We start from the raw sequence: 23,174 nt of genomic DNA on the forward strand, positions 1-23,174 counted from the left end.
CCACCTCCACCTCCGGGCACCCTGAGGACACTCAGGGCAGGAAACACAGGATGCCGGCCCCGGAGAGCCCAGGCGGGGTCAGAGGAACAGTTTCAGTGAGCTCAGGCTCTCTCATCTTCCCATACATAGAAAACTTTACATCTCTTGAATTAGCATCAGTCTTTCGAAGCTCCAACTACCCAGTCATTTGTTATAAAAACTCCTATGTGTGTGTGTGCTAAATCACTTTAGTTGTGTCTGACTCTTTGTGACCCCACGGACTGCAGCCCGCCAGGCTCCTCGGTCCATGGGATTCTCCAGGCAAAAATACTGGAGTGGGTTGCCATGCTCTCCTCCAGGGAATCTTCCTGACCCAGGGATCAAACCTGCGTCTCCTGCATTGCAGGCGGATTCTTTACCATTTGAACCACCCGGGAAGCCCTTCACAGCAAAGACCCCGTTCGAAATCGTTACCTCATTGTCTTGGCAGCCATTTCATGAATCATCAGGGGACTTTAACCTGGTTGATACTTCAAAAACTTCATCAGGAAAATATAAACAAAGTTTACATATTTGGCAAAAAAAAGACACGCGAACGATTTTCTCTCACTATTGTTGATGAACTGTTTGAAGCAGATCATCCAAATGAAGCATCAGTTAAGACAAAACATTTAGTAAGAAACTGAAGACTCAGCAGATCCGGAACAAGAAGTCTGTCATCACTGTTGATTCAAGAGCAACCAGGAGCGAAACCCCTCGGGTCTGTCATCCTGGCTCATGTCAGCAGGCGGTCCAAAGCTCTGCTCCATCTCACTGCTCCGGGGTCCAGGCACCCCGCCTGTCTTCCGAGGACCCTCCTGCAGAGCTGGGGGGCCCAAGGAGGGAGATCAAAGGGGCAGAGTTCTGGGGACGTCTGCCCTGGGCGAGAGGCTCTAAGAGGCTGAGGAAATGGGGGCCGTGGCATTACCAAGAAGGACTTGAAGACCCAGGTGGAGAAGAAGAAGGGTCCCTGATGGCCCAGGGGTCACGGGCAGCACCCACTTGCAGGTGCCGTGCAGCAGGGGCGTGGGGGAGCGAGGTCTGGAGGATGGGTTCCCGTCTGGGTGACACATGGGGGGAAAAGAAAGGAGGGGTGTGGGGTGATGGGGACCAGGACCAGAGCCCTGAAGCTCAGGGACACGAGAAGGGGTTTAATCGAAGGACCAGGGACAGAAAGAGCCCCCCTTTCTCCACTCCTCTATGTCCTTTGACTGAGTGACATGCTCGCAGTTCCCTGGTGAATTTTTTTAAGAGAAGATGCAGGTGAGGTTTACTTTTTTTCCTCTACTCTTCACCCATTTCTCCCACCTCCACCCCCTGCCTCTGGCAACCGCCATTCGGTGGTTAGTTTCCTGCTAATGTTTCACAGCTTTGAAGTCACACTGAGTTAACCTTAGTGATGCTAGTGGCATTTAAAATGAAAGTGAAATGCGCAAAAATTAAAGGAAGCTATCGTTTAAAAGAAATCTTAGTCTATTATATTTTTACAGCATCCATATATGCAGCCATCTAAAAATTATTGATTGTTTCTGCAGCTGGGAAAAGGAGAAAGCATTTCAAATGCAGTCCATGCACAAAGATAAACCAGCTTTTCTCAAACTTATCTTTCTCCTGAGGCCTTGTCTGATTAGACCCTGGGTGCCTTGCCCCTCCTATGACAAACTGATTGATAAGTGACAGATGTGAATCTAGATGTAGATATAATCAGAGATTATCTATCCATCTTCAACTATAAATCATTTAATTTTCTTAGATTCAAAATCACGATTACGTGAACTAAAAGGTAAGTTCCCAAATTCTTGGGTGAAAAGCAAAAATGTCTAGAGATTTTTCTACAGGGTGTTGGAGAATGTGTGTCTTTCTAAGCACTAAGTTATGTATAATTTAAGCTTTTAGTCAATATCCCTTTAGTGATTAACTTGTAACAAAGTCAATAGCAGAACCAAGATGCTGGATCCTGTCCTTGGGGACCAGGCTGTCCAGACTCAGAAGCTGGCGGGATGGGAGTAAGGATTCCCTGGGTGGGTCACTGAGGGTAGTAATGAGTGGCCCCCTCACGTCCCCTTCGTGGTGATCGGGAGAGTCAGCCTAAGAAGCCCAGCCTCTCAGGACCCTGTGCCTCTGGTGGCACCACGTCAGAGCCGTCCAGCGCTTCATCAAGCCAGCTGCTCCCGGGCTATAAGGCTCCTGGATCCTCCAGGGAATCTGGTGGGTATGAACCCATTGCTACAACTACTTTCCCGGTAAAAGCATTCCTCGGTCAAGAGGAGGTTCTATGGGAAGCCAGGATGACAAGTCCTTCTGTGAGCGCATGGACTGTAATGATGGTGGAGGTGCTTTGGGCAGGCAGGGGGATTGATATCTGAGGGACTCATTTATTCAAGAGGAGAAAGTGCAGCCCCAGTAATGGAGAGGATCGTGATCAGCCTGGAAAGGCGCTGCAGTGGGGACAGAGCCACCGCTCAGGGCAGCAGCTACACCACGGTGACCCGCATGTTGCTAAACGCACAGGAGTCCCACCCCGGCATCACGGTCTCTCTGCAGGCAGGACCACTGAGCGAGGATCCGGGGAGGGACAGGGCTGACGGCCGCAGGCCCGCCTGGGGTTGGAAGCTCTTTGTGAGGCCCACAGGGCATCAGTGCCCGCAGGTGCTTTGGTGAACTATCACCCATCATGCCCGCCACTGGCACTGTGTCAACCCCAGCCCACAGAGTGGCCTGTTTCCTGCCTTGGGCTGGAATGACAGGTTCTAGAACTGTCGTCTGACCAGCCTCAAGCTCCCCCACAGAGAGACCCTCCCTCCTCTGGGGCTTTCGGGGGTCTCTCCTGACCTGGGCTGTGATGGGCCAAGGGCTGCTCATGTCTGGAGCCAGTAGCTGCACCTCCTAGGTGGTGAGCAGGGCAGTGAGAGGCAGACTGTAGGCAGAGAGGGTCCAGAAAGGGCATGGGTTCCCTCCCACCCCCAGACCGGCTCAGGCCCCGGCTAGGCTGCAGTCATCAATTTTAAATCAAACACTGCCAGGCACATCCAGTGTCTTACTGGGGGATCAGACGGCAGTTTACAGAGGGTAATCAGCTGCAGATATTTGTGTGAAGAACATGGAAACAGCAAGGGTAGGGAGCAGCCATCCCCGACACCCCACACCCCAGGCTCAGAGAAGCATCTTTGGAACGTGCCTCTCATGAGTGCAGAGATCCAGACCAGCTGGCTGAGCAAACGCCAGAGAAGCCAACGGGAGCGGCTGTACAGCCACCCTCTAGGGTGCCAGGCAGTCCCCGTGGCCACGTCTCCTGAGATGCCCTCTGCTCAAACCCACCCACAGATGTCGCGTTGGGGACGCTCTGGCTGCCCAGCTCTCGGGGGCTGGTGCTCAGGTGGTTGCCCCCAGCCCCTCCCCAGAGCCCGAAGCAAGCAGCTGGTTTGGCCGATGGATCCTTGCTGCTGATGGCAGGAGAGGGTCCAGCTTCCTGGAAATCCCAGGGGTTCCCCAGGAGCTCCTACAGCCCACCTTTCCCAGTTCCCTCCTAACACGTTTGGCAAAGTATTCTTTCTCAGGAATTGTCTGATGAGAAAGAAGTTATGTGGGAGACATTGCCAGGGTTGTGCTGGGGACAAAGATGGGATATCTGAATAGACACTTCATAAACCTGGAATCAATAAACAGATGTTCAATAATTCACAGAATGTGATTAATTAGCAGGTTTTATCAAATATGATTCCACCCGGGACTGGTAGCTTGAAAAGCAAGACTTCCTTTTGAGTAGTACTTTCATAGCCCTTACAGGCAATCACAGATGCTTTTATGAATCTTTTGAAATAGAGTATCTTAAAGTAAAAGTGTTAGTCGCTCAGTCATGTCTGACTCTTTGTGACCCCATGGACTGCGCCCACCAGGCTCCTCTGTCCCTGCGATTCTCCAGGCAAGAACACTGGAGTGGGCTGCCATTTCCTTCTCCAGATCTTCCCGGCCTAGGGATCGAACCTGGGTGTCCTGCATTGTAGGTGGGTTTTCTACCATCTGAGCTACCAGGGAAGCCACAATTTTTGTTGCTTAAGATTGGAAGTCTAAGCCACAAAAATACACTGGTTTAAAATATTTATTAATTCAAAAAAATTAAAAATTTTTTTATACAAAGATGGTGAGAAAAATCTCATGCAAACTCTGGGCATACAAGAAAAATAACTCAAATATCCATAAGATGATTTTGTACAAAATAATTCTTTTTTAAGGAGGACCTCCCACAGACAGCGCAGCCCCCTTCTCCAGGCCCAACACTCCCCGAGGGACAGGGTGGGCGGTCACCCTTCGAACTGTAGGTGGTCCGTGGTCCGTGTGTCTGATGGTCACAGGTGTTACTGCAATGATGAACAACCTATGCTACTACTCAGGAAACTAGACCGAGACCTGGGACCCGAGTCAGGATGCCCCAACACCATGGAACTCCTGAGGGATGGAAGGAACTCACAAAGGTTTCCAGAAAATTTTCGGATAATTGGCTCGAGTGATGAAAACGCCTTGAGGGGGTCAGAGTCAGTGCCTCTTTCTGCTGAGGTGCAAACCTGCGGCAGACTTAGAATTTGTCTATATTACAAGTAATCTGCGTAAGTAAAACAATTAAGGGAGTGACATATGGCAATAAGAAATGCATCAAACTCGGAAGGCTGTACCAAAGGGAGCTTCAATATGAAACAGTAATCCTGGGAGACCGAAGCCCATGGCCCGTGGGCTCCCAACCCAGGCGGGCGGGGCCACCCCCAAGCCGCCTCCACCTCCTCCCTGGACGCTCGGACGCTCAGCCTGATCGCGTCCTCACACTCTCATCTCATCTTCCGGAGCCTGAGTCTGTTTTCCTTGTCCCGCTTCTTGAGAATAAGGATGAACTGGTTGAAAAAATGTTCCTGGTCCTTCCGCTTTTGGACGAGTCGAAACCTCTGATCCCGGCCGTACTTCTCAGCAAACTCCTTAAATGTGGTTCTGGAAGATAAAAGGCATCCTGAGGGCCTTCCTGGAGGAGAGCGGCTCCCGGGGCTCTGAGCACCTCCTCCCTGAGCCCAGGGTCTCAGGAGCAGGACCCTCGGCAGGTGGATGGGCAGAGGGAATGGCTACTGGGCCTCCAACGCCAGCTGCTTGCTCCCTGCACTGGGCGTCACTTCCCATGGGCCCAGCTGATGCCTGAGCCACGTTAACTCGCACAGCTGCCTGTCTCTGCATCTAGCCGCCCTCTGGACACGAGCCTGGCCTCACCTGCCTCCTGGGCCTCATCTCACGCTGAGCCCCCGGCGCCCACCGTCACTGCTCCGGCCGCACGGGTCTGCTTGCTGCCCCTGCTCTCACTGAGCTCCTTCTTGCCTTGGGCTTCGCATATGCTGTTCCCTCCACCCGACACACCCTTCCCTCCTCTCCCCACTCATCCTTTAGAGCTCCCTCCCCACTAGAAGTGAGAAGCAGAACATTTCCTGCCATCTCAGTAAACCAAGGCTGTGACAGTCACCAGCGGCTGCAGCCACCCCAGACAGTGAGCTCAGAAGAGAACAAGCCCCCGCCAGCTGGCAGCCATCAGGCTGCAGCCACTCCCCATGGCGAGCCCTGGGAAGCTCGGGATGTGGAAACACAGGACCCTGGCCCCAGACAGCTGAGGTGCAGATCAAAGGAATGGCTTCTGGGAGCCCAGACTCTCGCATCTTCCCTTTCACGGCACCCTCTCATGGCCCTCACCACGGATGTCATCTTGAAGAGCCTCAGTCATGCAATACAACTCGCCTCTCCCTACTCCCATGGAAGCACATTACCTGCCTTGTTCCTATGGAGCCTCTTGACAGTCTAAGCCCAGCAGCATGTGCTTACCCCCTGAGTGCTGACTCACTGAACCCGTGGTCGACAGGCCAGGGAGGCGCCCATAAGGAGCTCAGAGATGCCAGCCAGGCCAGGCCTGAGGGGGCAGGGCAGCTCACGGGGCAGGAGTGGATGCAGCCTTGCATGGACAAGTGGAACCTCGGCCAGGACCTGTTCCCCAGAGCTGCCTCTCCTTCCAGCTGCGCGACTGAAGCCAAGGGCTGTGACAGCTCCAGGGGGCAGGTGTCCTGGGGAGCCGGGTGCCTGGACATTTCCCATCTGCCTCCTACCTGGGGCTCCTGCAAGGCCCGTAGCCAGAGCTGCAGGAGGGGCCCAGAGTGTGTGAGAAACCGATGCACCCTGCGCCTGGGGAGACCTCTTCCTCCAGTTTCTCTTTGCGGACAATTTTATTTTTTGTTGCAGACATTTCATTTTTGCATTGAATTATTGGAGAAGGAAATGGCAACCTACTCCAGTATTCTTGCCTGGAAAATCCCATAGATGGAGGAGCCTGGTAGGCTACGGTCCATGGGATCGCAAAAAGTCGGACATGACCGAGCAGCTTCACTCACTCACTCATTATAACTTAATGTGCTGTGCGTAGTCTATCAGCCATGTCCAGCGTTTTGGGGCCCCTTTGACTGTGTAGCCCACCAGTCTCCTCTGTTCATAGGGATTCTCCAGGCAAGAATGCTGGAATGGGTTACCACACCCTCTTCCAGGGGATCTTCCCAACCCAGGAATCGCGCCCAGGTCTCCCACATTGCAGGCAGATTCTTTACCTTTAGGACGTGAATAACAAGATTATGCTGACATGGCTGTTAGGAGGCAAGACCAATAATTAGTAGACCTTTGTTGGCTTCCCCAGTGGCTCAGGAGCTAAAAATTCTGCCTGCAATATAGCAGGCACAGCAGGCGCGGGTCAGGAGAATGCCCTGGAGAGGAAATGGCAGCCCACTCCAGTATTCCTGCCTGGGAAATCCCACGGACAGAGACGGGCTACAGCCCATGGGGTGGCAAAGAGTCAGACGTGACTAAGCTGCAACAACTGTAACTGTGTCGTCACCAAACAAGGTGTCTCACACCCGCCTCAAGCACTGCTCTTGTCCAGGTGTGCTCCGGAACCCCACTTGCTCCCAGGCTTCGTAGAGAGAAAGCACCTCTCTCTGGCTGCCAACATTCTCCCTTCTTTCTTTCCCTCCCTCCCTCCTTCTCTCCCTCCATCCCTTCCACGATTTCACAACCGCCTTGTGCAGGACTAACACACACTTATTTGCACTTCCCTCACCCATCTGCGTGAGAAAAGTGAGGTGCTGAATCATGGGGTGCTCATCATCTTGGGGGTGTTAGAGGGAGTCTGAGCATTTTCAATAGGGGCTGGGCAGAGACCCTTCTAGAGAGATCCTATTCTGGGCACCTCTGAAAAGAAGCATCCCCGAAAAGAGAAAAGAATCAAAACTCTGTGACCTGTTAGCCGTCTCGAGGGGGAAGCCTGCCTTACTGCTGACCCTGGCAGACCGTCCAGTGAGCCTGGGGAGGGTCTCTGAGTAACTAACACTGCGGTTTCCTTTCCCCAGGGACGTGGCTGCCCACAGTTGAAGGAGGTGGCTGATCCGGCCAGAGTGCGGTCCCACAGCCGGAGGTTTCCCCAAGGCTCCTCTCCTTGTCCCCAGGCCCTGAGAGCTGGGCAGTCCCTGGACTATCCCTGTGGTCAGGATGGAAGCCAGGATGATGCGAGGTGTTGCTGAGGGTCCTCAGGACGCCTGTGCTGGGCCAGAGGGCAGCAGTGAGAACTGCCTGCTGTCACTAGGACACCTGCGAACGGCAGGAAGAGAATGTGAAGAGGATCTGGAAAGGGTTTGAAACATCCCGGAATTGGCTGCCTTTGAAACACAAGCCAGCTTTATAATTACAAAAGTATTATATGCCCAGAGTACACTTCTAAAAAGTGGCAGGCAATTAGATCTAATTTCAATGAAGAGTATATTCATTTATACCACTGATTTTCCTTCTGTCTGTGTGTAAACTTCTTCCTAATTGTCGAATACAGTCTGAATATTTCTTCTTTGCATTCATGATATGTTCACGGGAGTGGGGGATACTGTGGCTTACGGTTAACATTTTAGCAGTGGATGGACCGAGATCATGAGCTAACTGTCCTTGACGCCAGCGCAGTGGTAAGGATAAGACTCTTCAGGACCTGCCGGGCACCTCACGTCTTGTCTCCCCACACACCGTCCTGCTAGAGGCCGGTGAAGCAGGGCAACTATAGCCCTCAGATGGAGACAGCCGAGCTGTGAAGGTCCAGGGCCTGAGCCCAGGGCCAGGGCCAGGACGGGCAAGGCTGCTCTGCTCTGATGCAGGGGCTCCAGAGCCAGCCCCCAGCCCAGGGTCACTGACTGGGGTGATGGAGCAAGTCCATGGCCGGAACCCAGCAATCCCATAGGAAACCACAATTTACAAATCATTAGACCCATGTTTACTTTTCGAGGTTAGCATTGGCAGTGGGGCAAATTCAGGCAAATTTTCTTCCCGTTCAGGAAGTACCTATCCTCTAAATAGTTGGAGAAGTTTTCTGAGGACCCATAGTGAAGTGAAAATATTAGTCACTCGGTTGTGTCTGACTCTTTGTGTGACCCCATGGACTGTAGCCCACAAGGTTCCTCTGTCCATGGGATTCTTCAGGCAAGAATACTAGAGTGGGTAGCCTGTTCCTTCTCCAGGGGATTTTCCCGACCCAGGGATCGAACCCGGGTCTCCTGCATTGCAGGCAGATTCTTTACCATCTGAGGCACCAGGGAAGGACTACATAACCAACACAAAATTACATTATCCAATTATTGACCAAGTGAGTTAACCAATTACTGATCAAAATGTAGATGCCTACATCTTCACAGAAAGCAAATGTCAATTAATGCCCAACTAAATATGATCTACTTAAGCACTATTATTAAAAATGCACTCTGTCAGATTATTAAAAATAAAAATGCACAAATGTCCATTTAAAACTAGTGTCCTAATTGAAAACAAAAATACATCAAAATTATCATTTTCACTCATAAAATTTATAGTTTTATAATTAAAAGTAGTACATGCACATTAATTTTTAAATGTCAGTCAATTAAATTTAATTTTGAGAAGAGTTAAGCTTATGCATTCTTTTATTACTAACATCATTTTCATATCAGCTTGTTGTATTTCTTGGGCATAATGTCTGATTATCTTAGGTGAATTTGATGGCCAGGTTCACTCTTCCCTTTCGCTCTGTGGGAACACCTTCATGTTATACTCTGGACGGCCGCCCAGGCATGCGAAACCCAGGCTGCTGGTGGCATTTATTTTGCTGTTGTGTGTTGTTTTGGATTTTCACTCTCATATCGTTTGATCAGGACTTAGACCAATCTGATGAGGGCTGACCTATTGACGAGTTATTTTGGCCTTGGAGTCAGGGCTGCTGACAGGCTGAAAACCATCATGTAGGGTGGAAACAATGGTCAGGGTGCCCTTGGTCAGCAGACAGCACCCCCATTGCCCGGGGGGGATGGGGAAGAGGGCTGGGAGGTGCACGCGTGGACAGCACAGGGAGAAGGCCTTCCTTCTCCAAAATCACGTGCTCGATGCAACATAGGCCACCTGGTGTAACCCACACTGATTTTAAAAAAATCCTCTTACAAAACGCGGTAAATTTCCAGCCCCAGAAACTGCCTGTTTACTCTCTCTCCATACCTGGGTGACACTTTAGATTCCTCTAGAAGCTTTTTGAATTCTTCTTTGGCTAGCAGCAATTTGCTTTTCTTCTCCTTGTATTCTTCTTTTATTCTTGTCTTGACAAACTGTTCAAATATCTTAAGACACACACAGAAGAGAACTATTACAAGAGTGCATATCAGAAATGAAATCTCATGCTTCACACCCAACAGGAAAACAGCGAGAATCTGAGATAAGCCTGTCTTTTTCACAGCTGCTGCGGCTACAAGCCAGAGCCTTCCATCATGGTTTCTCCATGACACCAAGTGTCTACACAGTTACACTTGCTCTCCCAAGACACCGGTGCGCTCCAGCTGCAGGTGTGATCTGGGGTCAAACACTGAATCCGCTTGCTGAGAAATCCCTGGAATGACTGAGGGGTGCTCTCTAGAGGCAGTGGGGGCAGAGGACAGTTTGGAAACCCAACCTCAGGGTCTCGGTATTTCTCTTTGGAATGCCTGGAGCTTCCCTTACCATGTGAATTTTCTCACTGACTCTTGCATCCTGGCCAGCAGTACCATGACACACGAGAGTATGCAATTTGTTCTAGCAATCCCCACGGCAACGTAACTGGCATTTGAGTCTCCAAAATGACTTTGAACTTGTGAAAAGCAGGTCAACCCAGCATCTCTCTTCCCCAACTCGAGGCTCCAGAAGCCCCTTATGAATGAGGGTCTGGTTCCCCAGGACTCCTGCAGATGAGGTGAGCCTCTCCTGGGTGTCACGGAAACGCCCAGTGAGGAGACCTGACCCTCGGGCACTGCACTCCCACCCGCTGCTTGATGAGAAGTGGCCCTGCAGGCTCCCTCGACAAGGAAACCTGCCCCTTCACCTAAAGACCATGGACATTATCTGGTAGGCAAATCCATCCACGACCTTGGGGAGGTTTCCCTCAAGAACCAGCAGCGGACATGACACACCACCACCAGGGAATCCCTCTTTGCAGCAGCGCCTAGAGTGAACCTCGCTTGCTTGGATTAAGACCGCTCCCTGCTGTAATATCAGAAAATTGTCAGTTGCAGATGAGGGCCAAAGGAGGTGGACAGAGCTGTGTCATTCCCAGTGGTCTCCAAGCTTCAAGATCATTAAAAGGAGACTACATTAGAGGTCATTTAGATGTGTTGTTCAGTTCAGTTCAGTTTCTCAGTCGTGTCCAACTCTTTGCAATCCCATGAACTGCAGCACGCCAGACCTCCCTGTCTATCACCAACTCCTGGGGTTTATTCAGATTCATGTCCATTGAGTCAGTGATGCCATCCAACCATCTCATCCTCTGTCGTCCCCTTCTCCTGCCTTCAATCTTTCCCAGCATCAGGGTCTTTTCCAATGACTCAGCTCTTCACATTAGGTGGCCAAAATATTGGAGTTTCAGCTTTACATTCAGTCCTTCCAGTGAATATTCAGGACTGATCTCCTTTAGGATGGACTGGTTGGATCTCCTTGCAGTTCAAGGGACTCACAAGAGTCTTCTCCAACACCACACTTCAAAAGCACCAATTCTTCAGTGCTCTGCTTTCTTATTAGTCCAACTCTTACGTCCATACATGACTACTGGAAAAACTATAGTTTTGACTAGACGGACTTTGTTGGCAAAGTAAGGTCTCTGCTTTTGAATATGCTATCTAGGTTGGTCATAGCTTTTCTTCCAAGGAGCAAGCATCTTTTAATTTCACGGCTGAAGTCACCATCTGCAGTGATCCTGGAGCCCCCCAAAATAAAGTCTCTCACTGTTTCCATTGTCTCCCCATCTATTTGCCATGAACTTCCAGATGTTCAAACTGGATTTAGAAAAGGCAGAGGAACCAGAGATCAAATTGCCAATATCCTTTGGATCATCAAAAAAGCAAGAGAGTTCCAGAAAAAAAACATCTACTTTTGTTTTATTGATCACGTGAAAGTGTTTGACTGTGTGGATCACAAAAAACTGTGGAAAATTCTTAAAGAGTACCAGACCATCTGACCTGTCCCCTGAGAAATCTGTATGCAGGTCAAGAAGCAACAGTTAGAACTGGACATGGAACAACAGACTGGTTCCAAATAGGGAAAGGAGTATGTCAGGGTTGCATATTGTCACCCTGCTTATTTAACTTATATGCCGAGTACATCATGCGAAATATCAGGCTGGATGAAGCACAAGCTGGAATCAAGATTGCCGGGAGAAATACCAATAACCTCAGATATGCAGATGACACCACCCTTATGGCAGAAAGTGAAGAAGGACTAAAGAGCCTCTTGATGAAAGTGAAAGAGGAGAATGAAAAAGCTGGCTTAAAACTCAACATTCAGAAAACGAAGATATGGCATCTGGTCCCATCACTTCATGGCAAATGTAGATGCGTATGTGGACATCAATAAAAAAGGTCAGTAAAAGCCCACACTGGGTCCTATTAGGCCAATAAATAGCAATTCTGTGCCAACCCAATCAGTGGCCTTTGCAGATCCTGGAATTTCAATCAAAAGTTCAGGGAGTGTCCTGTGCTCCTCCCAAGGATCCTCCTGAGGACACAGAGCTGGAAGCGGCCACACGGTGGGTCACAGCCCCCGTCGCTCCCCAGGCGGGGTGGGTCTCCTTGGCTCTGTCTGACGGTTTCAGATTCCATTTCAGTCCTGGTAGCCTCTGGGGGACTATAAATCCAAAATGCTTCTCACCTCCAGAAGAATCGTCAGCGAAATCAAATATTCACGAACAGGACTTACACGGAGAGCGAGCATATATATATTTAACTAAAAATACGATTGGCTTATTTCACCTTCAAGGCAAATGGTAATGTAAGCTCTCCAGTTCTCTGATAATTTCAGCCAGTAAAAAAGGTGAATGCAGGGTTATTATCCAAATAAAAGCGTGGGGCTCCATCATTAGTCAGAGTTTTGCTCTATTAATTTTAAATCTGGATAGAAACCCTGGCTGGCAGTGGGGTCAGAGCTGTGAGAAAGACCTGCTTCTCTGCCTGCCTGGAACCATTTATCCCTCTAATCAGATTCTGCTCTCTCCACTGCCTTTGCTCTGGCGCTTTATTTATGCCGCTATAATTTAATGTAACAGGTTTTTTCCCTCCTGTTTAACAAATTACACCAGTCTTATTCAAAGTGGGGCATGACTTTTTAAAAGACAGACCACTGGCCATTATCTTGTCATGGCGTGTTTCAGTGAAATAAGATGGATTGCCGTTTGTTGCCATAGAAACAGTTCTGACGCACGCTCCCCAGGCCCCTGCGCTCGGTTCAGGCCCATTCACCACTCCCCTGCAGCCCCCCGCAGAGGGATGGATGCAGTGAACACACCGCGAGCCTTGGCTTTTCCCACCAAACACTAAGTGATCGTGGGTCCCCCCCCAGAGTCCATGACGGCCGCGTGCCAGCCAGACCCATTCATAAATAGGACCGTGCTTTCTGAATGGGGCCCAGATACTGTCTCCTTCGTCAGCTCAGCTTCAGCTCTGTGCCTCTGAGAAATGGCAGCATTGCCGCTCTGCAGGGAGGTGGGGTTCCTCTGGCGACACCGGGTCCCCTCTGAGGCCCTCTGGTGCCGAAGGACGTCCCCCTCCTCCTCGTGGGGCTCGGGGACCACCCTGCGGGATGAGCACCGCCTGTGTGCAGTGTGGATGTCGGAGGGCCTGAGGTGTGCCCTGGGGATTTCACAAAGATGCCTGCTAGCTCCCCACAAAGGGCGGACTCAGCGTGCGCGGACCGTCCATCTGGCCCGATCTGTCTGCCCCGGGTGCATCCTGCACGCCAGCCCCTCCCGTCAGAGCCGGCCTCTCTGACAGGGGTCGCAGAGGTCAGCGGCCCTGCTGCTCCTGCGGGTGCGGCTCGGGTCGTGACCACCCTCCAGGCTCGAGACGGCAGCAAGAGTCCCCACCCGGCCCGGAGCCCAGTCTGTCCAGCAAGCAAACGGGCCCCGAGCGCCCTGCCTTCTGAGAGACGGGGCCTAAGCAGCAAACCATCAGCGGAGGAGTCTTACTTCTTCAGCTGCCTTGAAGGGGCTGACGGCCTCTGGAAACACCCATGGACTAAAGGCAACAGCGCTGACCTCGATGGCCAGTGAGACACCATGGGCAGCTGCGCTGAGCGTCATCCCTTATGGTTTAAAGTGATCCTGCCACCAAAATAAGCAAGCTTCTCAGCGTATGTGGTCATGGTTGGAGGGCGAACTTCCTGACTTCTAATACTGCAACAAAAGTGTGCGATGTTGCCAATGATTAAAGTCGCCCAGTTTCCTCGGCTTGAGGGGAAAGTAGGTACAAAACGTCCAGACTCCGAGTAAGGCCCTGCCCGAGCGCCTTGTCCTGAGCCCCTGGTTGCACCCTGAGGGAACTTCATGGGCTGACGACAGAATTGAAAATAAAGCCGCACATTCTGTCCTTCCGGCTCCAGCTTTCCAGGACCCCACCGTCTGAAATCAGACAGATGCTTCCAGGACCATGATGCCAGCGCCCTCCCCTGAGACGACCTTTGAGGGGCTTCTGCTCCCAGGGGTGGCTCCCAGTCACCCACTCTCCACATGCATCCCCTCTGCTCTCTGAAGTTGGGGGGAGAAGCCCGGTTGGGATGGAACCAGAGAAGCAGAAGCAGAACTGGAATCCTTCTGGAACTTCTCTCAGGGCCCTCCTTGGGAGTGCTCCGGGAGCCACACACGTCAGCGGGGCTGTGAGAACCCAGGCCTCCCCACCAGTCCACACAGCTGTCCGTCTGTCTGTCTAATCCTGGAAGCGGATCTGGCTGCCTGATGGGACTGGTCAACACGCCAGGGTAGACCTCTTTCAAGTATCCATTTAAAAGGACCTCCAGGCCTGCAACCCCTTCTTGCCTTTCTGGGGATCTGCTTTCTAGAAACGTCCATCCTTTACTTCTGCTCCTACGTTCCCTGGACCTCTCCTACGTCACTGATCTTATACTGGACCTTAAGTCTTTTCAATAGTCATTGAGGACATGGTTCATGCTCCCCCAGATTGAGTTTTCACCTTCGAATATGAGTGTCTTTGGGGGTCGTGACCAGACAGTTCACCAAGAGCAGGAACCAGGGTAACCCCCTCTGCCCTCAGGGCACTTTCCCCTCACAGCCCACAGGCAAGCACTCAACCTCACAGCTTCCCCACGGACACGGCGAAGACACCAGGCAGCCATCGTCCTCATAAACCTCTGGACGGAGCATCACTTAAACGCCACGTCTCTCGAGTCTGTCAGCGTGCCTCCCACAACCTTACCTGTTTCCGCTCCTCCGAGTTCAGCAGGAGATAGCGTGGATCAAACACAATTTTATGTAATTCTTTCTCCCAGGTAGAAAACGCTGACACCTGAAGAAAGATATTCAGCAGAGTTGCTTTTAACATCTAATGCTGAGCCTGAGTCACACTGAACTAACTGGTCGATGGTGAGAAACAGCCCTAAGGAACCACGGGTTTGGGGACGCAGCGATGTTTAAAAGTGTTTGACTTAAAAAAAAAGTGTTTGACTTGTCAAACTTTAAGAAAATCAATTTTTCGAGCATAAGAAAATTTAATTTCTAGACTCATGACACTATGTCTACCCTGGATACCTTCCAGGGCCAAGTGCCCTGATCTAAAGCCCTGATTGTATCTGTGAGTCTGAGACATTTGCAAATGTCCTATCTGGAGAGGAGAAATTATGCTTGTAAGAATCTTCAGGATGGCACAGGCCTTGACAGAGGGCACCATCTTGCAATTAGAATTTGGCACAATTTTAATTGATTTTTAATCAACATTTAAACCTTTTTCAGGTAGGGAACTTTTTAACCAAACTACCTTATAATAGTTTAGATTTACACAAAACTTGGAAGAATACTGTGAAGCTACCGTCTAGCCCACACGCGGTTTCCTATATCGCTAACATCTTAACGCTGGTGTGCTAAATGGATCCTCACTACTAGTAACAAGAGTCTACACCTTACTCAGTTACTTTAGTCTTTGCCTAATTATTTTTCTGTCCTGGGATCCCACCCAGGACAAACACCACGTGTAATCTCACAGCTCCTCCGGCTCTTAGGGGCGATACAGCTCCTCACTCTCCTTGGCCTGGATGACCTTGACAGTTCTGGGGAGAGCTGGTCAGGTGTTCCATGAGATGTCCCTCTGCTGGGTTTTGTCCCAGTTTTTCTCCCGTTCCACTGGGGCTGTGGGTTTGGGGAGGAAGACCCCAGAGTAACGTGTCTTTCCTACCAAGGTCCGTACTGTCAATGTGACGTTTCACAGCTGGTGCTGACCTTGATCACCTGGCCGAGGTCTTTCTTCTCTGCATTTATGCTTTTTCCCTACATTGTGCTGTCCTCTGTGGAGGGAAGTCTCTATGTGCTTGTTCTGTTTTTCTTTAGTTGCTCAGTCGTGTCTGGCTCTTTGTGACCCTGTGGACTACAGCACACCAGTCTTCCCTGTCCTCCCTATTTCCCAGAGTTTGCTTAAACTCGTGTCCGTTGAGTTGATGATGCCACTTGAGGGGCCTGTTCCACCTCCTGGTATGGAAGAATCTGTGTAAGTTCCTTGGAATCCTTCTGGATGGGGTATTTGTCTGTTCTCCCACATTTACTTATTAGTTCAATCAACTGTTTATGTCAGTATAAACTCATATTTATTTCATACTTTGGGTTGTAATCTGACGGCTGACTTGTGCTCAGATTGCTCCAGGTTTGGCTGTTGTGGTTGCCGCCTGTGTCCCGGGGACGTATCCCCATTTTTCTGTTTTCTGGGCCCTTGAAGATGCTCCAGGATCATCTATCTCTCCTGCGGTGGCCCAAGAATCAGCATTCTCTGAGAAGCCCTGGTCCCTCTTATCGGAGAAGATGTTGGGACCTGAGACCCAGCTGAGCTCCTTGCTGTTGGGAGGTTGCCACTTCCAGACTCTCAGCTGATGGGGCAGTGAAACCTTTAAGTCATCCAAAAATAATTTTTTCATTTAAAAACACTGGGTAAATATTGGCTATGTCTTAGGCCCCTTGCTGGGTGCTGTGGATTCAGAGAAGATAAATCAAGGCCACTGACCTTGAGAGCTTGGTGGGAAGTGAGACAGAAAGAGAATTCAGGATCTTCCAGGGGCATGAGTGTCCTTCCAGAGATATGCCCAGGTGCAAAGGGCACGGAGAACGGCCCCCATCTGCCTGGGGGGGAAACTGTCTCCAGAGCGGATGGTGTCGGGACCTGTCCCATGGAGGGGCCTGAGAGGGTGTTCAGCGGGGACTGTCCATGGCGTGGAGGCCAGGCTCCGGGAACTGGGGGCATGTGGGGGCCACAGGGGGCTATAGGACTGTGCAGAGCTGGGAAGAAGCAGGAGAGACGGCCTGAGCGGATGTGGGGACACTCCGCGGCCTCGGGAACCAGGGGCTTGTCCTGAGAGCAACAGGAAGAGCCAGATGCGATGTGTGCCCAGGGGCCCAGGCGGGGGATGGACTCAGCGCAGTGGGGAGGAGAAGCTGATGGGTAGTTTCCATAAACAAGGCCCACCCGCTCCTAGTCCTGAGCAGGTTACAGTATGGCTGGTAGAGATACTACTTCCATAGACATGGGCTTTGCTTGGAACGGGCTTCCCTTGTGGCTCAGCTGGTACAGAATCTGCCTGCAATGTGGGAGACTCCAGTTTGATTCCTGGGTTGGGAAGATCTCCTGGAGAAGGGATAGGCTACCCACTCCAGTATTCTTGGGCTTCCTTTTGCCCCAGCTACTAAAGAATCTGCCCCCAATGTGGGAGACATGGGTTTGATACCTGGGTTGCGAAGGTCTCCTGGAGAAGGGAAAGGCTACCCACTCCAGTATTCTGGCCTGGAGAAGTCCATGAACTGTATATCCATAGGGTCGCAGATTCGGACATGCCTGAGCAACTTTCACTTGCTTGGAACATTATAAGGATTTTCTAAATTGACCGTTTCTGTATTCAGTAATAAAAATCAAAATTCTTTTTAAAACTCATGAGCTCTTTTATGGGGCAGGGTGAGCCAAGCTCCACCTGGGGATCTTTCTCAATTGATTAAGAACATGGTGAGGTGTTGACACATCATGGAGGGGTGGGGGTGGGGAGGATTCCGGAAGAACATCAGGGCAGAACAGTCCCTCTATTCGGCCAGAGCTGATGCCTGACCACGTGAGCATTGGGGTGGACATGGAGAGAAGGGATGGTCGGCTTCAACACAGCCCAATCAGATGGGCGTTGGTCCATCACATAGAGCCCTGAAAAGCCCTGCAAGGTCCCAGCTCTGTACGAAAGGCAGGCGATTAGTAAGAACTGGTGTCACATATCTGATTCCACCAGTGTGATAATTTTAGGAGTTCTAGATGTTTAACAAACTAAATTAAAAAAATAGCATATCATTCTTGGCTCCAAAGGAAATTACAATCTGTATACGAGGCAAGGAGATCCAACCAGTCCATCCTAGAGGAGATCAGTCCCGGGTGTTCATTGGAAGGACTGATGCTTAAGCTGAAGCTCCCAATACTTTGGCCACCTGATGCGAAGAGCCAACTCCTTGGAAAAGACCCTGATGCTGGGAAAGATTGAGGACAGAAGGAGAAGGGGGCAACAGTGGATGAGATGCTTGGATGGCATCACCGACTCAAAGGACATAAACTTGGGCAAACTCTGGGAGATAGTGAGGGACAGGGAGGCCTGGTGTGCTGCAGTCCATGGGGTCACAGAGTCGGACACGACTTAGTCAGATATGAGTGAGCAACTGAACGACGTACGAGGCAGGAAGAGTCATTTTCACAGTGACTGTAACTTGTGATGGTATACAGACATCGTCACATAACCTGACAGCCAGGCTAACACGTGCTCTCAACGTGCGGAGGAGGGTGCAGTGCCAGGCGGAGGGGCAGCCCGGCCATGGGGCCCGGGACCGAGGCTGGAGCCAACGGGGGTCTGGAGTCAAGTGTGAAACAGGGTCTGACAGCGCCTGCAGCGGGCACGGCCTTGTCACCGGACCGACTCTTCCCAGAGGACCCTGATGACTGCTGCTGCCTCAACCGTGAGACTCGCTCCTGACGGAAGACCAGCCTGCCCAGGCCTGCATCCCTGCAGTCACGTCCTGGTAGGCTCATCCTGGGGGGCAGGGCCAAGGCCTCCCCTTTCTTGCTAGAGGCCAGTGGGGAGCTGTTCTCCACTCCCAGGGGTCCCTGAATTCCCTGCCGTGGCCCCTCTGCAATAGGATGGCTTCCTCAAAACCGGTGGGAGAACCTCTACATATGAGACCCCATCTTACATACTATCACACCATCACAGGGAAATGCCTCCATCGTATTTGCAGGCCAGCCCCCCTTCAAGCGAGGGGGTCACTCAGGATGGGCGCCCCGGGGTCGGAGTCCTGGGACCACTGTCGGGATGTGCCCCCGCAGCAGGTCCCTGCGACGAACGCACCCTCTCGCCTCCAACGTGGCCTTCATTCTCAACCTTGATCTTCATCCCTCATCTGCATAACAGACCTTCCTTTGATACTCTGGCATTTTACATGTGCTTTGGTCCTGGGTAGTGGGATTCATCAGCCCATTTTAGACCCTTTCCTGTAGAAATCCAGTCCTTCCCTGCAGCCTGGCTGGGTCTGAGGCATTTCCATATCCCGTCCTGGGCTATGTTCTGTGATCTTCATGTCATCTCCTGAGAGTTGGCAACATATTCCCAAAAGCATCTGAACCGAGTGGGTGCTGACACAGGGTGGCACCCTGCCACGGGCGAAGGTCGGTGCTCCATTGTGATGCGAGGCCATGTGGACACAGCCCACGCCGGCAGGTTAGGGCTCTGGCGAGCACTCACACACATCTTTATTTGACCTCCCCCTGGAGCCCCATCCTGGAGTATCGCCATCGTTTGGGAACCAGGAGAGCTCAGGCAGTGGGTCCCCTGGGCTGTGCTGGGGGCCAGGCCCTTCCTTCCTCCCAGCCTCCTGCCGGCAGACGCCCACCCCCGCCCCCGACTCTTCCCTGGGGTCTGAACTGTGCTCCCTGCCATTTCGACAAGGGCCAACAGCAGAACTTGCCGTTCAGACAGGCACAGAGAAGGAGCAGCCGCGTGCACCCGGCCGGGGCGCAGTCCCCAAGCTAAGACCGTTGCTGCCGCATCATGGAACAGGGTCCTCCCCATCGGGGTCGGGGCCACCGCCCCCTGGCCAGCAGGGGTGCCTCCTGGCTCTCCACCTCCAGCCCCCAGCCTGGTCCCGACACCACCCGCTCCGTCAGCGGCGCCCTGCAGGGCTGCCCCCGCTCCCCACACAGCCTCCCGGCCCTGACGCTGAAGGTCGGTGTGAACACGCGCCCCGCCCGCCCCGCTTCCTGCCCTCTGGGCCCCTGCTCCGTCCTCCTTGCTGCCTGCGGCTCTGCGGATGGCAGACGGCCTGTTCCTTGCAATTAGCTCTCACACCGTTACCCTCTTTATCCACTTTCCTGGAACGCACAGCTGTGTCTTCTATTTCTGGCTCTGGAGTTCCTGACAGTTCAAGGTGGCTCCAGGCGGGCGCAGCACAGGATGCAGTGAGCAGGCCGCGCTCCTGGGAGGCAGGGGCGCCTGGGCGCGCCCGGGACGCAGGGTCGTCTTGACGTTTGGAAGGGAATTCCAGGCACACCGGCCACCGACGCGGGGAAGGAGAAGGGCTCCGGGTGAGAGCAGGCGCCCCCCAGGGGGCCCCCCCTCAGCGGAACCCTGGAGGACGCAGGTATAACCCGCTGGAACCCGTCCGCGATTCGTCCAATCACGGGGCCGGAAGTGGAGGGTTTCCTCCTGGCCCCACCCCTTCCGTGCAGGGTTGCCCCTGGCGATGCTCCAGCCTTAAATTCAGAGGGACTGGTCAGCATGTGAAGAGGTCCCTTGAGCCCAGGTGACCCCCAGGTGACCCCGCAATGGCAGAGGGTTGGGTGCCTCCCCGCCAGGACGCTGGGACTCGCTGACTTCTGCCCCATCTCCCAGTGCTCAGAGCGTGTAACCACTTTTTGTGCTTTTTATTCTTTATTTTTTGTATTTTGATCAGTAAATAAAATCTCGCACTGTTATTCCACAATATCTCACCTAACTTAGCTTTCACACTAGGGTTAGTTATACTCCCATCTCAAGCTTACAGTGGGGTCCATGTGCCCGCCCCCCAGGTCATCTTCTTGTGATACCACGGTCTACTCACTAAAAGAGGTGACCACAGTCATATTTGCAGGGTGGAATCACCAAAAGCTGTGGCGGTTAATTCAGGAAGGAAGAACCACAGCAGAGAAGCTGAGAGAAAACACAAATCGAAGGGAAGGAACCATGAGATTCAAAAAATAATGAATAGTAAATATCTATACTTCTTACTATTCAGTGGTGGTAGAGCGTGCTGAGAGAACAAATTTTCAGGAACTTTCAAATACTGCTGGGAGAATACATTGTGTGAAAACAACTTTTTCCAAAACAGTTTGATAATACAGGTCAGATGTTGACGGCATGCAGGAAGCAATCCCACACACACAAAAACTAACATTCATGCATCAGTACAGTCATCGGAGTATTATTTAAACTAGCAAAACTGAGCAGTAGACTAAATGAATGAAAATGAGGGCGCTTTGAATGGACAATGAACAGACAGTTATACCCTCGTCAAAAATGTTTCCAAAGGTTTATAATAACATTTTAAAACTGCTTCAAAGGAGAAAATAGTATAAAATGTATAAATTACCTTATCAAATTACCTATATATATATGTATATATATATACATATTTTAGATGAGACTTCCCTGGTGGGCCAGTGATTAAGAATCTGCCTGCCAATGCAGGAGACACGGGTTTGATCCCTGGCCCAGGACGATGCCACATGCCGAGGAGCAGCGACACTCCACGGTGCCACAACTACTCAGCCTGAGCTCTGGAGCCCTCAAACCACAACCACTGAGGCCCACGGCCCTCGAGAGCCTGTGCTCTGCAACGAGAGGAGCCACCACGATAAGGAGCCTCGCACCGCAACTAGAGAGGAGCCCCCGCTCTCCATAATCTGAGAGAGCCTGCAGGCAGTGGTGAACACCCGGCACAGACCAAGTTAATGGACAAATAAAATAAAAAATTGGTTCAGCCACGTTTAACTAGGGTTCAATCCTGGTTATACTATACTGTATAATATGTATTGTACTACATAATACAAATGTTTGATTTTGCTATTGCTTTAACATCTGTTTTTAGGATAAAAAGGCTAGAAGGAAAGGTATCCACTGATGGTACCCATCGCGCCTTAGGGCTCCCGGTGACTTTTATTCCTGTCTTTGAATTCTGCATCTTTCTGTAAAGAGCAGGCACTCCCTCGATGGCTCAGTCTTGTCTTATCAGTGGCTTGTGCCTGGTGAGACTTTGAAGAGTTGCCGTAGGAACACGCAGCAGATAAGCTTCCTAAGGAGCAAGGATATGTCTCATGGAGAAGTTCCTGCCAGTCTCCAGGACTCCAGAGCCACAACTCAGGCACTTCGCCTCCAGGGCCATCTCAACCCCAGTGCATACCCGCACGTGACCGAGCCCTTCCCAAATGCGTCTGGCCCAGCGGCCACTACAGCTACAGGCAATGCCACCTATGCATCTTGGCAAAGAGGCACTAGATGCCAGCCACGCAGGGCGGTGCTCCTGCCCCCACCTGGGAGAAGGGAGAAGGCACGCACCGTGATGGCAGGAGGGCACCAGGGGAAGAGTCGCTCCTTCATCTGAACTGCCTTTGCACCAACAACTCCTTAGCACAGAGAGAGCACTGTGGCCCGCTGGGGTGGGTGTGTGGACTGTGAATTCCTCTTTCCAACACAGGCTCAGATCCTAAGTCCAGGGGTCTCATCTGCAGAGTTGGCCACTGTGCCAGTCTCCTCAAGGCTGCCCACAGCTGCGAAGCTGGCCGGGGTTCCCCTGCAGAGGGACCCGGGAGTGTCTGAATCAAGATTCAAGGTTATGGAAGAGTCTTTCTTTCCTGGCCTCTGGGAAGGCCACTTCCCAAGGGCTATTTTGCAGAAGGAAGAGACCCTCAATAAACTATCTCTAATGCATTTATCTAAATAGACAGTGTTAAATTAATCAGCTGCTACTCAATTAATCCTGCCCTTTATAGACTGAAGTTTAAAGAGGGCTCTATTGTGGTTTATACTAGTGAAAGACTATAAAAACAAAGCCTTCCATTTACATATTACAAAACCACAAAAATGAAGGCCTTTCCCCAAGCCAAAATCCCCATAGCATTCCCCAAGCCAAAATCCCCATGGCATACCCCAAACCATGCCCTTTTTAAACTACTAGAAATCCATATACCTAGCTCCCTCTTTCTATAAGCACATGAATCTCTGAGCTGAAGCACTGAACAAATGCAATAAAAAATCTTATTAATCACTCAGTCTATGAAAAAGGTGACCTTTTTCAGCCTCATTTTTAAGCAACTAGAAATCTGATGGGCTTAGCCATGAAAGCCTCTTGAGCATGAGTAACTCATAAAATCTGCCGACATAAATACTTTATAAAATCAAGTCATAAACCCCGGGCATTGCTTTATGACATCAGCAGTACATTCAGGTTGGTCCTCTCTATTCATGAGGGGTCCAGGGGCTTCTTCTGAAATCCTTGTAAGATGAGGGTCTCAGCTTCACCCCCATCTCTGTCTCCT

General features: G+C 51.3%; 1 protein-coding gene across 1 annotated transcript in view; it reads right to left on the bottom strand.

Moving 5' to 3' along the window:
- Positions 1-4,101: 4,101 nt before the first annotated feature.
- Positions 4,102-23,174, bottom strand: part of TCERG1L (transcription elongation regulator 1 like) — a 194,620-nt gene continuing 175,547 nt past the window's right edge. Inside the window, exons 10-12 of the mRNA XM_070470449.1 lie at positions 14,805-14,894; positions 9,580-9,698; positions 4,102-4,995 (exon numbers count right to left, since the gene is read on the bottom strand). Coding sequence (XP_070326550.1) covers positions 4,839-4,995; positions 9,580-9,698; positions 14,805-14,894 — 366 coding nt within the window. The 3' untranslated portion in view covers positions 4,102-4,838. The remainder of the gene's footprint in view (positions 4,996-9,579; positions 9,699-14,804; positions 14,895-23,174) is intronic.

Source organism: Odocoileus virginianus, chromosome 7 (assembly GCF_023699985.2).
Source record: "Odocoileus virginianus isolate 20LAN1187 ecotype Illinois chromosome 7, Ovbor_1.2, whole genome shotgun sequence".
NCBI classification, from domain to species: Eukaryota; Metazoa; Chordata; class Mammalia; order Artiodactyla; family Cervidae; genus Odocoileus; species Odocoileus virginianus.